The sequence below is a fragment of the Papio anubis genome, chromosome X (genome assembly GCF_008728515.1).
Source record: "Papio anubis isolate 15944 chromosome X, Panubis1.0, whole genome shotgun sequence".
Taxonomy (NCBI): Eukaryota; Metazoa; Chordata; class Mammalia; order Primates; family Cercopithecidae; genus Papio; species Papio anubis.
Genome location: NC_044996.1, coordinates 65830800 through 65847524, shown reverse-complemented (window position 1 = coordinate 65847524; position 16725 = coordinate 65830800). Strand labels below are relative to the sequence as shown.

The 16725-nt window shown below is 34.8% G+C and overlaps 1 protein-coding gene across 2 annotated transcripts in view; it reads left to right on the top strand.

The window, feature by feature from the left end:
* Positions 1 to 16725, top strand: part of DACH2 (dachshund family transcription factor 2) — a 701861-nt gene that overhangs the window by 683488 nt on the left and 1648 nt on the right. For both annotated transcript variants that reach the window (XM_017954197.2, XM_017954196.2), the window contains exons 10-11: positions 373 to 519; positions 1725 to 1790. In XM_017954197.2, the coding sequence (XP_017809686.2) occupies positions 373 to 519; positions 1725 to 1790 (213 nt within the window). The remainder of the gene's footprint in view (positions 1 to 372; positions 520 to 1724; positions 1791 to 16725) is intronic.

Sequence of the window (16725 nt, the reverse complement as noted above, 5' to 3'; positions counted from 1 at the left end):
TGATGAATAAAAAGAATATTTTTCTTGAGAGAATTATAAAATGTTTAATGAATCATTAAATGCATATAGAGAGTCAAAGTAGAAGACAATTCTCCACCACCACTGCCACCATCATACAAATGCATGTGTATTACATAACATACATTCTGGAAGTGTGAAAATAGAAAGAAGTCAGTTGTGTGATTGAAATACAGTATACAAAGCATTCTTTAGATGACCCTAATGAGAATTAGTACCAAAAGAACGCTAATCATATGTCAAGTGAAACATTTCTATATCTCTCTGTATCTATATCTGTGGCTTATAATTCATCAAAACTGGCATCCCTATTTCATTGCTCAAGTCTTTGCAAGCTGCGTTTTTACATTTCAGCTACCATGCAAAAGCGCCTGAAAAAGGAGAAAAAAACCAAGAGAAAATTGCAGGAAGCCTTGGAATTTGAATCAAAGCGCCGAGAGCAAGTGGAGCAGGCACTTAAGCAAGCCACCACTAGTGACAGTGGCCTGAGGATGTTAAAAGGTAATGTCTGATTTGGACTTTTACTCTCAAGGTAAACAAAGCAAAACTGATTCAAGAAAAATAGAAGAAGGAAAAAAAAAAAAGAGAGAGGAAAGCAGGAAGAAAGGAAGGGAGAGAGGGAAACGGATATATTTTGTCCAGGAATGATTTAAAAATCAATTTGAGACCAAGTATTTTAGAGCATGAATTAAAACCAGTCAAAATAACCACTGTTCAGGAGATACAAATAGCCTTGGAATAATAGGAAATCCTACAGACTTCTGCAGTAGAAGCAATAACACTGATAACCACCCTGCACCTAAAATGTAGGTGCATTAGATCTTTTCATGTTAGAATATGCTGTTGTTTGGTGAACTGTATTTTGATTAGCTATGCAATGCTTGTTCCTTTAATGCAGATTCCATCAGTGTTGCCATGCCTAAGGAGTACCGGGTTGAGAAAACATGTTCTGAGTAAATCCCTGCAGATCCTGTAAATGGAGATGCTTGAATTATGAAAGATCTTAATTCCAAACTTTTTTGATTCTATTTTTAATTCTGAGGCCTCATAACATTTATGAGATCTGAGTTACATCTCACTCAGACCCAATTTCAAGTAAATGTTCAAATAAATGTGTACACACACAAACAGAACCTTTTTACATCAAAATTACTAGCTTTTACCTGAGCAGCACAATCATAAAACATTTGCCCCTAGAGCCGGTAATACATGAAGACCACAAACCGTAATGAATATTTTGGTATTCACTTGCACTTTATATATATACACACACATATATGTGGATATATATATTACACACATATATGTGTGTGTGTATGTGTGTGTGTGTGTATATATATATATCATAAATAATATCATGAATCACATCTTACAAAGGGAAAATATAGCATGAGGATGGGGGCAAGTTAACCTGACAGTCTTAGGGGGTTTTAATGGGCAGACTATTTTGCTAAGATTTATTTTTAGAGAATGAAAAAAATAGAGGTATTTACAATATACCTAGAAATATATGCTCAATTGTAAGATTCAGCTGCCGTTTATAATCCTCCCTCTTGCCGTTAAAAACAGACATACAAAAAACGAAAATGCCACCCAAGGTCTTATGTTATCTGTAGAACCAAAGTACTGGCTTACTGGAGTTTTCCTTTTAAATGAAATCAGGAACCACCTCATTGTACCTTAATCTTGCATGTCACTTATTTCAGATACTGGAATTCCAGATATTGAAATAGAAAACAATGGGACTCCTCATGACAGTGCTGCTATGCAAGGTACAGTCAACTGCAAACTTGTTTCTATGACTGCTTATTATGTGACCCCTGGGGATGAGGTGGGGATGAGCTCCTATGATGATACTCTTCTTATAAATAAAATAAATAAGTTTTAACCCTTCTTACTTTATGACACAGGAAGCAATTTGCAGTTTTTTTGAGGAAAACAATACTTAACATGGGTTTGAAAACCCAATAACTATGGTTACATAGGGACTAATAATTTTACATATACAATGTGAGCAAATACGTTTAGCTGTAAAAAGAATACACATTTGTACATCAGGCATATTCTAAAAATGCATAAATGTGAATGTAATTTACCTTTTCAAAGCGTACAATACCATGAGGTATTTTTGTAATTTCGCCACTTTACCCTTTGTAAAAGCCACAGGTACAATAAGTATAACTTATCGAAATTTTAAAGGTGTTCCAGACAACATTTTTTTCATCCTTTAAATTTTGATGTTAATCTTAGAGACCACTTAAGTATGAAAATCAGGACATGACTTATAATTCGTGATTTCCATGATTATCACAAATGCTTACATCTTTAAAAATATTTGACAATATTTAGTAGTAAGAAAACAGATGACACAAATCACTATAGAGTCTCACTGGAGTGCAAAAGCACATAAAAATATGGGTTAAATGTGACCACTGAAAATGTTCCCGGTTGATTCCAATGCACTTCTAGAACTTTGCATGCAGATTACATTTATTTTCACATTTATTGTGATAAAATGCCTCACTCTAATAAAAAATAAAGAACATTGTAATGAGAAAACTATTTCCTAACTTTGAAAAATGAAGACAACTATGAATATGTTGCTTGCTGGAATTAATCAGTGCCTTTCTACTGTGTGATGAGTGGATCTACATAAAGGCAACAGAACTGGATGTGACCAAAATATCCATTTTGGTTCATCTGAAGGTCACCTGTGGTAGCTTCCTAAGTTGTTTTACATGTAGTTTTACGAGTCATCTTTATAAAACCAGAAACATTAGCTCTCATGGATACTCTAGTGATGCATGACTCTGTTGCAGCTGGGTAGCCCTAACTAATGCACTAACTATGTTAGGTGTAAAAGCATGCATGCTTACCTCATTCATTGAAGCTTTTGCTGTTTCTTATCCCTTTTTTGCTTGCCTGCTTTATTCCCTCAGCTTAAAGGCTGTGTCTACATGAGCAAAACCAATTCAAATGGAATTCAATTGTCCAACCAATTCATCACAGCAAAATTCATTAAGAAGTGCCCCACTAGTTGTGGGCTCGGTTTTTGAGGTTGCCATCACATACCAGCCCCATGGTAGAGATGAATAGCCTGAAGCAGTTGATCCCTTCTGAATCAGTGACACACAAATATAGACATAGTCTTTAAGGAATGTTGAACTTGAGTGTGCCCTGCTTTGAGTGGGTTTAAGGTCAGCTTTGAAACTGGAGAGGGTAATCCGAATACACCACTAGTGAGTTTTATCTTTATTATCTTTTAACCTGTACCTCTGATTTATTGCTGTTCGTTTAATTTATATGATACCTTTAGTTCATAGTAGTAACATCTTTCTTAACTCTGAGAGAAATACAAGCTTTTGAACTGTCCTAAAATTATTTCATTTCCATGTAGCAAATAGTGATATTTTATTTGTGGGCAATTAGGAAATATAAGCAAAAGGTGGATCCACTCTTCGTTTCCAAATTTTTTTATGAAGTCTACCAAGAATGGCTTTTGCATATTTACTTGTACTTAGGGAAGGACACATTTAATACTTCTTTTCACTGTACATACTTTTAATAAGTTCTACAAGTTTTTACTTGCTAAATATGAGAGAATTAGATTCATCTTAAAAGGATTGAGATGGAATTTATTTTAAAGCAAAGAAGCTAATTTGTATTTTTTCCAAATTAAAAATTACATTGTCTAGTATTTATGTTCGATATTGTCTATATATGGTAAAATATGGTAGGTTAATAATTTTTTATTGGATGTCTATCATTTACATTATATTAAATAAGATTCTATATAAAAGTGATACAAATGGAAAAATACACATTATCTCTTCTCTTAGCACAACATTTAAGCACTGTAAATGATAAAACCCAATCATCCCTTTGTGAAAAACTAGAGTTAATGTCTTATGTTAATATGACAGTAGAATCATAATTTAATTTAAAAAAATAGCAAATTTTATTCTTTTAGCCAGGAAAATAGGTGCCTAAAAATATTATCAGAAATAATTTTAAATAGAGTTTACCAAATCAATCAGGTCAAATAATCACCTAAAAATCCCAAACATTTTGCCTATTATTTGTAAAATAATAAAAAGTAATATAAACATTACTTTTAAATGTATCTATGAACTTTAGAAAATGTATAATGCTCAGAAAACGTGAAAAGCAAGCTTAGCCATTATTTTTCTGTTCTTCCTATTAATTTTGGTTTTGTCAGTCATAGTTCTTTTTTGTGACTTATTTTGATACTGTTTCAATCTTTTCCATCTCCCTTGAAACCTATTTTTTAACTTGAAAGATCATTTCCGATCATTGTTTGTGAGCGTCAGTTCATGTATGCCAATACAATACCATTTCCAAAATTCATCTCCATCACAGGAAAAATTCCAGCATCAGGAAAGTTCTTTCTCTTCCTATTGTCAATAGCTCTGCTAGATAGACATCTGTCATTCACCTAGTACTCTCCCTTTGAAATTCAATTGATTCCACTGTGACATCTTCTTAAGAATTTAAAAGGCACTTGGAAAAACGTTACATGACCACCCCGGAAGCAAAAACGTCATATCCAGTTTTATGGTAATTTCCACGTGAGTTTTAGTGCAAACAAACTGCACATGTACCAGAAATCTTAAATATATAAGATTTTATATATATACTATATATAGTGTATATATATTATGTATTCTATATAATGTATTATATGTAATACATTATATGTATATAATACATCTCTTCAGCTTAGTTATTTCATGTCTTTTATGCTTTGAATGTTGTTTGACAGAGAAGATAATATGCATAGACCAAGTTTCCATAAAAGGGTATCTGTATCTTTTATATTTTGGTAGTCTACCATAGCAACTCCTGCAGAATGTTTTCTGGTGATCACACAATGTGTATACACTACTCTAGTGGTTATGTCTGCTATCTCTAGAGATGAAGGATTTGGTGGAGCACTTGTGCTAATGTCATTCCATCCAAATTCCTATAACTCAGTTGAGGGCCTGCAAGATAGCACATCAACCATCTTATCAACCAATCCCTGTTTCACATAAAATAAACATACCGGGTGTCATTAAGTGCACCTTCAGATCAATGATTTTTTTGCAAATGACATTCAAGTGCCATTTGCGTAGTGCATTTTTGCTGATAAAAGCAAATTAAATTAGCACAACTACAAGTGGGCTGATAAAAACTAAAACTGAACAGCAGTACCATTAGCTAACAAAGTAATATTTCTTTTTACTGCGTTCTGCCATTTAGTTATTATCCTATTGGAAATCTAATTATAATCCTTTTACTCCCTAGTCAAACTTCACAGTTTTTGCAAGCTTAGCACTGACAAGTGATTTCATTACATTTGATTGCCTGCGCCCAGATTGACTTAACTTCACTTGGAGACCTAAAAGCCCTCTCAGTTTCTCAGATTCCCTGTTTGCACATTACTGCAACAGCTCCTTTAATTAATTAGCATGAACAGCAGTAACATGAACTGCTGAACAGAAAATAACATCATTTTATGATCTCAGGGAGACTTCTCCTTTTGCATGTTTATACCTTAGTTAACTTTTGTATGACTATATTTCATTGTTAGTGGCTAGTGGTATAGTTGACAGTGCATGTTTCCCAAATTTAAAAAAATTGAAGTTAACATCTTAATAACAATAGGTAAAACAAAAACAGAATATGAAGCTCCTACTTTTTAGAAAATAGACAACTGTCACCATGAACTGACTTTATAGTAATAAAATAAAATAATAAATTTCAGGGGAGATAATATCATAAAGTACAAGGGCACAGTGACATACTGCCCCTGTATCTGCCACTGCATTTGCTTGAGGAAAAAAAAAATAAACCACAAAATGTTTAACTGTGTTTTGCCCATGGAATGTCAATCTCTGTGAGTAATTTTTACATTTTCTTTTATGTATACATGTTTGACAAAGACACAAGATGATTTAGCACTGGAATATATTTTCCTCTGATATTTTTTCCATAAATGTAGTAGCATCCTAAATAATTTTTTTATTCCTTTTGCTACTGAAACACTAGAAGTAGATATTGAGTCAAATCTACATGTGAAAGGAAACCAAAATTTCATGTAAAAGTAAAACTACTAGAACTTTCTTTTTTCTGAACTATTTTTGCTCAGAAATAAAAGGGATCTTATAAAGAGTACAGACTGGTCATTCAAAGATACAAAAGTCATGATCTCATCTATGCAGTACCTGGTGAAGGTGCCACTGAAGAATTAAAAGCAAAAAAAGTGTCATTTGACTGCAAAAGCAGCAAATATTATTTTAACATCTATTATATTAAAAATTATAGTCTAGGGCATAATTTAATATGCATAGCTTATGGCCTAGAACATTTAATATATATTCATAATATGAAATATATGTGAATATGTCTATTTTTATCAATTCTCTCAAAATCAATTTGAACAGTGTATATCCTTCCTTGACCCCTTAGACCTCCTTATTATCTTTTCTCTTTGGTTCTTGCTTACTAACCTAAAACAACATTCCTCTAAAGAACGTAAGATGCCATGCCAATATTTCCTAAAAACAACTACCCTTGGGATAGGATTATCACTGTAGAATTAGGAAGAGTAGTAAGAAAAGTGATAGTAAGAGCATGAAAGGGAGTCAGAAAAAATACATCACGTATGATTTATTGGCATGTATGTGATATGACAAGAAAAATTAAAAGGAAAACAGATGGAATTGTGCTATAGGCTTTTCTAATTTCCTCCACCACAGTGTGCTCTCCATCTTTATCCATCGCTAGGGTTTCCACTGACTGCTTCCTACCCTAAACTCATCAACCATTAATTATTGATTTCCTTCCCATTGATGCCTTGTACTGTGTTGGAAGATATACACAGGTACTCTGATGTTCCCATTGTAAAGTGAAAATATTTTCTTATAAAGTGGAGGTATATAGCAAGTCAGGGACCAGAGAAATTGTGGGAAGTAGGTGTTAAAATTTTTCTTTTAAATGCTTCCTTGAAGAGTAGGATCCTTTTATTTCCTAGACAGACTTTATTGCAGTGACCATTATACAATGGGAAAAGACTCTAGCACACACCCCACAGAGAAGATCCCAGCATCTTTCTCTAAAGCAGCAAAAATGCTTTTCTGGACAGTTTATTAAATGGCCTGAATCTTTCTATTTTCTTCCTCAGAAAGTATTTCCCCTAATTTTCTTCATCCTCCACAGGATTTTTATCCTGACTGGTGGTACCTCTCTGCTGTGAAATACCTGGCAGACCATAGTACAATTTATACTTCTAGTTTTTTTCTTAGGAGGATGGGAAGAGCTTGCATTAATTATTTAATCATTTAGGGCCTGGTTGTCATGGAGTGGCTTGCACCACACACATGCGTTGTTAACAAAGTTATTTTCAGTGACCACAAGACTGTCATGGTAATTATGATAGTAACATACAATCTCATATATAGATCAAAGACTTGCAGTTCTAGCTACATCTTAATTATATAACAGATCAAATTGCAGTTATAGCAAATAGTGAGACTTGCAAGCCATGATAAGTTGTTCTGCTATTCAGCATGTTGAGTCTACAGGAGTAGTTCACTAATTAACAGTTGTTTTTTTACTATAATCTAGGAAGGGCTGTTTAACTTAACGCTGATAACTGTTTGACCAGTTGCTTTATGCCCCATCCTCTTTACATATACAATACAATTTTTTAAGCTTGGGATTCACCATACACCAACCCCAACCCAGGTATACCTGAAGGACATGCAAAAGAAAAAATATTTTCCTGATTAAAGGATTAAGTCAAGTTTTACTTTTTTACTTCCACATTTGTGTTTTAATAAATAAAACAAACAGCATTTTCATAGGAGATTGTAATCATACGCCATTATTTTCAAAGTACTTTAAAAATTAAAATTATGATATTGCTACCACATGAATCTGTGGAGGTTCTGTTCCAAGATACTTATCATTCTAAGAATGAGGAATTCATAGCCTAAAATTGGAATAGTGAAAAAAGAAAGGCAGGACTTATTATGTGTATAGCATGGTGTACTTTGTGTCATCCTTTACATCATATCCTCTAGGAGGATTATTTCTGGGAGGTAGTTTGGAAAGATGTGATTAACCTCTGTTTTGTAAGTATGAAAATAACCTAAGTTAATTTGCTTGCCATTGACAGTGGGAACTAAAACACAGGAATCTTAACTCTCATTCATTTATCTCACTGTACATCACTATCAATCCATTCTTGTAAAAATCTCACATAGTTAGCTAGTTAGGATATGCAACAAGACTATAGTATTATCCAATGCAAAACAGTGCATGGGGTTCAGGGAAAGGGCAGAGGCTTCTCTGCTTCATAGTTCATTAATTAAAACAGTCTAAAACTAGGTATAATGTAATAATCACCTCTGCTTTTAAAAGTTTGTAAAGATTGGGGTAATATTTATAAAATTTAGATAAATACCATACAACTCTTTTTTCTGTTTAAAACTGTGTGGAGCAGCTGAAATAGTAACAGAAATAACCTTTTTTATTCTTGACTACACTCACTTCACTCTGTCTGTCAGAACTAGATTTCAACAGAGCCTCGCTGTCTAATTTTACATTTTTTAAATTAAATTTAACTTAATTTAATTTAATTTTATTTTATTTTATATTTGTTGAGATGAAGTTTCATGCTCGTTACCCAGGCTGGAGTGCAGTGGCACGATCTTGGCTCACTGCAACCTCTGCCTCTCGAGTTCAAGCAATTCTACTGCCTCAGCCTCCCAAGTAGCTGGGATTACAGGCGTGCGCCACCACACTTGGCTAAAGTTGAATTTTCACCATGTTGTTCAGGCTGGTCTCAGGCTCCTGACCTCAGGTGATCCACCCACCTTGGCCTCTCAAAATGCTGGGATTACAGGCATGAGCCACCACTCTCAACCACTTAACTAATTTTGGACTGGAATTCCGTATGTAGCATTAGCATAAAGTTTCATTTATTTACTCTAGGGAACTTACTTTTCATTTATAATAGACATGTAACATTACCTTTTGGGAATTAAAATGAATATAAAGAAAAACATTCTTTTGGATTTTATACACAACTCTTTAAGGCCCCTAACCTCTTGACCCTTTCAAGTTTACATTTTACTTTTTTAATATTTGAAAATTAACATTGGTAATGATCCACATACTTCAACTGGAATCTACTTTTTGTCAGTAATGCAAATGATTTTTGGATCAACATTTCCAACAATTACTTTATTAGCTTTCAAGAAAGCATCATTATTTTACAAACATTTCTTTCCTATCTTCCTGTTTTTTCACTATTGGGGGAACCTGCCCCCAATATTTCAAAGTAGGTTCTTTCTATTTTCCATAAGTGTCGGCCAGCTGAGAAATAAGGAGAGAGAGTACCAGGAGGAATTTTATAGCTGGGTCGCCAGTGGTGACATCACATATTGGTAGGACCATGATGCCCACCTGAGCCTTAAAGCCAGAAAGTTTTATTAAGGATTTCAAAAGGGGAGGGGGTGCAAGAACAGAGAGTAGGTCACAAGATCACATGCTTCAAAGGGCAAAAAGGAGAACAAAGATCACATGCTTCTGAGGAAACAGGACAAGGGTAAAATCAGAAACTCCTGATAAGGGTCCAACAAAGATCACTAGGCAAAGGGCAAAACCAAAGATCACAAGGCAAAGGGCAAAAGCAGAATTACTGATAAGGGTCTATGTTCAGCAGTGCACGTATTGTCTTGATAAACACCTTAAACAACAGAAAACAGGGCTCGAGAGCAGAGAACCGGTCTGACCTCAGATTTACCAGGGTGTAGTAAGCCTGAGGGTACTGCAGGAGACCAGGGCATATTTCAGTCCTTATCTCAACCGCATAAGACAGACACTCCCAGAGCGGCCATTTATAGACCTCCCCACAGGAATGCATTCCTTCCCCAGGGTATTATTTATTAATATTCCTTGCTAGGAAAAGAACATAGCGATATCTTCCGAACTTGCATGTCCATTTATAGGCTCTCTGCAAGAAGAAAAGTATGGCTTTATTTTGCCCGAACCTGCAGGCAGTCAGACCTTATGGTTGTCTTCCCTTGTTCCCTGAAAACTGCTGTTATTCTGTTCTTTTCCAAGGTGCACTGATTTCATATTTTTCAAACACACATGTTTTACAATCAATTTATACAGTTAACACAATTATCACAGTGGTCCTGAGGTGATGTTCATCCTCAGCTTATGAAGATAACAGGATTAAGAGATTAAAGTAAGACAGGCATAAGAAATTATGAAAGTATTATTTGGGAACTGGTAAATGTCCATGAAATCTTCACAATTTATGTTCCTCTGCCACAGCTCCAGCCAGTCCCTCCATTCGGGATCCCTCACTTCCTGCAACATTTCACAAATGTCTAAGTGCTCTTGTTTTCATTAAAATAATAAAAATGAATAAAGGTAATGTTGATCTCAGCATCTGTGAGCAACCATTTAATAACATGTGAGGAAAAACCCTCAATAGGACTAATAAACCCTCAAATCTTACAATTTCCTGGTAACCACATTTCAACCTTCTATGGGAAATGTTGGATGTCATCATTTTTAACATTGTACAAGTTAACATTTGTTTATCCATTACTTTCATTTTTCACTTTCCTCCATATTTTGATTTGTTTAAAATCGAGTATTATAGTGTTCTTCTATAAGTTTTGCAGACAAAAGTAGTAGTTAAAAGTCATTTAAAAATAGAACTTAACTATACTTTAAAATATTAACTAAAGTATTTCCAATCTGCATCCTGTATAAAACTCAAATCAATTAGAACCTTAAGAAACGTTTTGTGGCCAGGCGTGGTGGCTCACGTCTGTAATTCCAGCACTTTGGGAGACCAAGGCAGGCAGATTGCCTGAGGTCCGGAGTTAGAGACCAACCTGGCTAACATAGAGAAACCCAATCTCTACTAAAAATACAAAACATGGCCAGGTGTGATGGTACACACCTGTAATCCAGCTACCTGGGAGACTGAGGCAGGAGAATCACTTGAACCCGGGAGGCAGAGGTTGCAGTGAGCTGAGATCCTGCCACTGCACTCCAGCCTGGGCAACAGAGCAAGACTTTGTCTCAGAAAACGAAAGAAAAAAGAAGAAAAAACATTTTGTAACTTATATGCTTATGGAAAGTGGGGGACTTGGTCTCAGATTATTTAGAGAAATGACATAGAAACATAATTTGTACTTTTCACTGTAGCATTATCCACAACAAGAAAATAATGAAGGAAGATGGCATTCCATATACGCCATATGTACGTGTGGAGTGGCTCCTGACATAGTGTTCCATACACGTTAGCTTTCATTTATTCTCCTCTCCCTTCCTCTCTCTTCTAAGATGAAAAATAGAATTTCAGTATTTCTAAAGCTCTTAATGTGACTCAACAGTTGGAGATCTCTGTACTGGACACGGGCACTTCTATTGCTGTTTTATAACCAGTATGTGAGAGGCACAATGAAGTGGCAGAAGGAGCACTGATCTAGTAGTCAGAATTTCTCAGTTACTAACTCGCTAACTCAGTTACTAACCTTGAGAAGTCATTTACCTACTCTCTGCCTTAACTTTAGTAAAATAGGTATCATAATATTTGCCTATTCTTCCTCATCAATAAGTTAGATACATACTATCTGATAAGTATGACAAGTACAAGATATCATTATTATGGTGCCCTATAAAATACACACAAATTTGATTTTGTGTTTTCTAATATTGATTTCAGTAAGAGTGAACTATTTGGCCTATAAGTGATGTGTAAAGCTTCCGCTAAAGAATGTGCTCTCCCATAGATAGTTATAGTTAATGATATCTTTGCATTTTATCCCCATGTGTGAGCAGAAGGGCATTCATGCTTCCATTTTAAGGGAATGTTTTCTAATCTAAGAATTGGAGATTCAAAAAAGGGGAAAGAGATGTATTAAATAATTATTTCACAAAACCAGGGTGTATTACAAGTGAGTAAGATAGTTTGATACTCCTTTATGATACCATTTGCACAAAAAAAAGATGACCTATTGACCTATCCTGGTCTTCATTTTGATTAAATTGTAAGTCAGATGTTTGTAAGGCTAATGAGTCCAAATGGTTATTCTTTTCAAGAAACCTCTGTTTTTAAAAAACATGTCATGTTCTAAAAATAAGCAACAGAACCTTCTGAAAAAATGACTCCAAAATAGTGCTCTTCTCTAGACAAAGAGTAATCAAACACTATATTGTATCTTCCCCTTGCTTGCAATTGTCTGCTTTTCCTACTTTCAAATTAGTAACTCATATTTATACTACTCCAATAATAACTGACCGGACCCCAAACTAACCTCACTACTGTCACTTCTTTGATTTGAGAATATCATATTCTGAACATATTTCCACAACTAAAGTTGAGTTTCTACAATTAATTCTACATTTAATTAGGATTGAATCTAAGACTGAAGTGGAAAACAAGTGGAGCATTAACTAGCACATTATTTTATCTCTCTCTTATTCAGGTCAGGAAATCATGACCTTCAAGAGATGATCTTACTTGCTCCTAAATAATATAGTGCCCATTTGTAAATCAGAAGCACAGCACTGATTAACCAACATAAAGAAAACATAGAACGAACTTCTTAGCTGGAGAACTCATTACAAAATATTGTCAATAGTTCAAGAATAGCTTAGCTACCTCAAAAGAAAGGTTTGATAGCCTAAAGTATACTTGTGTGAATTCTATTAGTTTGTACTGCAGTCTCATTATTTATAGAGGTAAACAAGTAGTGAGGAGACATTTGGAAGCAAACATGAACCTTGGGTAAGAAAAATCACAAATGCATTTTATTGTAAATATAATCCTCTAAACACATTATAGATACAGTTCTTGGTAGTTTCTTGAAAAATAAAAAGTGAGCAATTACTTTCAAATAACCATCCTGTCAGGGAAGGAAATCTCATACTGAGGGAACATTGCAGTCATTAGCAAAGATTTCGACTCACAAAAAAACAGTATAGGCCTTTACTCGTGTTTTAGACGGTGGAGGAAAAAACAATTCCTAAATGCCTTGCTTATTAAGCTAGTTATGCATTTTGCTGCAGGTTGTAAAGAAGAAGAACATGCACAAGGGGCTCATAAGCATATTTTAGAGTTAGGGAATATCATTTACACCATACTTATATCGTCAATATCACCCCTAGAGAATAAGATTAAGCTTTAAACTTCTGTAAATCTATGCTTTTGCTCACCTTTGTATAATTTCATTTTTGATAAAATGAGACTCATGTAAATGAATATTTGATTAAAAGATCAACCTAATAAAATAATACATTAATTTCAGAGAGATTTATTCAAATCTTGAAAATACATAGCACAGCGAAATACTATAAAGTGAGTTTGTGGTTTTCAGTGAAGTGCATTGAGTAGATTTTGAATTTTCTTTGTTCGAATGAAATTTTGACCAGGTCTTATTGTTTTTTCTGTGCAGCCTGAACACTGATGCCGGAACTCCAACTGATCATAGGCACGAATAGGGTGCTGTAGCAGTTACCTGCTTATCTAGTGTTGTAAATTCTTTAGAATTCATACTCAAATCCTTAAAATACGGAACCTTTAATTACTGTTTGTTCATTACTGATAAATAGAACCTTACACACTGGACAAATGTCCTAGAGAATGGGCTTCACAGGTTTTTAGGAGATAGTCATAATAATGACTGAACACACTTTACACTTCTTTAACCTCTTTCTCTCAAGGAGCTCATAGTGCTTCAAAGACATTATCACATTAATTCACACAGAATCCTAGTGTGGTAAGTAGGTGGAAGAATTTTTAAGACAGAGAAAATGCTATTTCTAAATGGTGTGAGACAAATTAAAATGCAGACACACCTACTTTAAGCTGCAATTACTGTGAAATAACTTCTTGTCTGACCTGGTATTTAACAGGAATTAGATCAGGTGGTAAATCATTTGTGCAAATGATCGATATTTGTTATCACTGCTTTGGAGCTCTCATTTCTAAAAGAAGCACTTGGCCTGTAGTGTTCTCTAAGAAAATATAAGGAGCTCTAGTTTTTAGATTTTACCACACCCAGTTTTTACTTTGAACTGCTGATGGTGGAGCAAATCCTTTAACCCCTTTCTACTAGCACATTCCTGATTTGCAAAGAATGCAATGATAAAAACAGATACCCAAGCTGCTAAAAATACCCCTTTACTGTTTTCTTCTCTCTTCCCATCCCCAATCTTGCTTCCTCTTTATTAAGCTATTAATAAGCAAACAGGATGAAAAATCTACAGGCAAAAGAAAAGAGAAAGACAGATGGGTCAGTGAGATTATGGATATTTTCTACTGTTCACTCTCTGGTCTAGACATGGCCAGATTCCTAATGTGTTCAAATGATTAGGATCAAATGGGTCATTTGGCTTGAATTGTGCAGGAAATGGCCTCAGATGTTTTTAACTGTTTACTTAGAGGAGATCTGGCCATTGGCTGGGGGCAGATACCTGTTATCATCATTTTGATGCCTACTAAAAATCTAATAGAACAGCATTCCAATGTGTTATATGGTACTCTAATGACCAAAAAGATGTAATGCCCCTTCTAAAGTGCCCTCCTTACATTAAACAAAATCTAATCCGTTGTGTTGTTTTCACGTCTGCCCTAGCATTAAGTTCTGGTGTGACAGAAGCACCGAGCATCTTATGCAAAAGGCCAACTGAGTTTTTATCCATTTTCTAATAAGAGGTTCCCCATGGCAGTATATGCAATTTCTGCTGGAATGGCCACCCACTCTAAACACTTAAAAATATTACATTAATTCATATCAATGTGACATTTCAGTAATTCCATTCTCTGAAGGAAGGTTTTCTAAAGCATAAGCATTTGGATTCTGGCATTCTTCATGGGCTGTAGAAGGTCTGCTTATATCGAGTAGGTGTACTGTTTTAGCCCAATTCAGTGAAATAATGCCAAATTAGAAATAAGTCACAGAGAAGGATTTGAAGCAAGTCAAATAAAAACGTTTATTAATATCAAATATCTGAAATAAATAACAATGACAGGTGACTAAAAATATAACATCCGAGAAAGTATCATCATTAAATAGAATTTCCAAATGAACTAAGTCACTTCAAAATAAACTAGTGTCTTTTTTTAAAAATAAGTAGATATGTTTAACTTACCTTGTTTGAACTATGAGGATTCCTCATGTGTATTTTTTTCTGGCCTTTTCCCAAATATTTGCCTCGTTTATGATTCATGATTTTAGCTATTCCGGCTCATAAGTTTAGGATATATACCACAGAGGGCAAGTCTCACATTTACTTGAGTTTGGAGCAGCTATTTATGGCCCAGTAAAGATAACTCGATTGATTAGGAGAGGTTCATCTCCTGTATGGAGTGCCCACACTGACCTTCTGTGCCATGGCCTATGCCCACGTCAGGCAGTGCTGTGCTAAGGGAAGGACTGCATGGACCTTTGTTTTTACTTTAAAAATGGTCACATTTGTATGTATCAAATTCCCCTTTTTACCTATCTGATAAATCCCAAAGCAATAAACTCTGTCAGCTCCCCCCAAATATCAGTGTGTGTCCCTCTTTTTAAGTTCCCAAGCTCCATAACATTCCCTTGGAGAGACTTTGTTAGTTTCTCTTCCTAATCTTTAATCTTATTGACATCCAGAGTTCATATCAGATCATCTCTGTTTGGAGCTCAAGAACAAACCCTTTTAAGAATATGAAACATTCCATTACTAATTAGCTGTTTCCTGTTCCTAATGAAGTGAGCACACTGGGTCTGAATTAAAATTCAGCTACTACTCCTCTCTGTTTATGGTTCCAGATGTTTTTGGTTTATCTAGGAGATCACTTTGACAGCTACTACTAAGTGATAAATCACTCATATTATAGCTGAAATGCATTTTGAAATTGAAATGTGGCAAACTTTGAGATTGCTCCAAGGATCGGTGTCAGTTAGCAGTTCCTTACTGGCATCTTCTTTATGATCATTCAGTATTGGTACATGTAAAACAGTAACCAAATATGTGTCAACATTATACAGCATGCTACACAGGGCTCTATTTTGCTCCTGTCCTCAAAATTGGGAGAAAAAGTTTCACTACCATGAAATCTCAATTTATTGTATTCCGGTAGATAAGTGGATTCACTTAATATTGTTTTCTTCTTGCTAGCCTAGTTTTTCTTTCAATTTTTGAGCAGCTGTGGGAACTATTCCTAATAGGCCTTGTAAGCAGACACATAAAGGATGTGGGCAAATATTTCTGTCTCTAAATAAAAGCAAGAAATAAACATAACAAAAGTAGAAATTTTTGAGAAACTGCATTTTTCTAAAGGACAGATGGTGATTGTCTTTCGCTATTCATTGCTGAGTTCATGTACCCTTTTTAAGGGGACATAGTGTGTGCCATTGCTATCCAGTTTGTAATGTTCACAATTTGTGTTGCATGATTTAAGCTTTAGCTATAATGTATAAATTTCAATCCTGGTAAAATGACTGTCATTTCATGTCGAAGAGCTTTCCTTTGACATTTAGGCTGTGTATACATAGGATGAGGTAGACTGGAGGACTAAGCAAATATTTGGTCAATTCATCAGAGTAAATATTCTCAGACTCCACAAAGGAGTTGGACCAATTACCAGTGTCCAAAAATTCAAGCTCTGTTTTCTTCTGGTCCCTG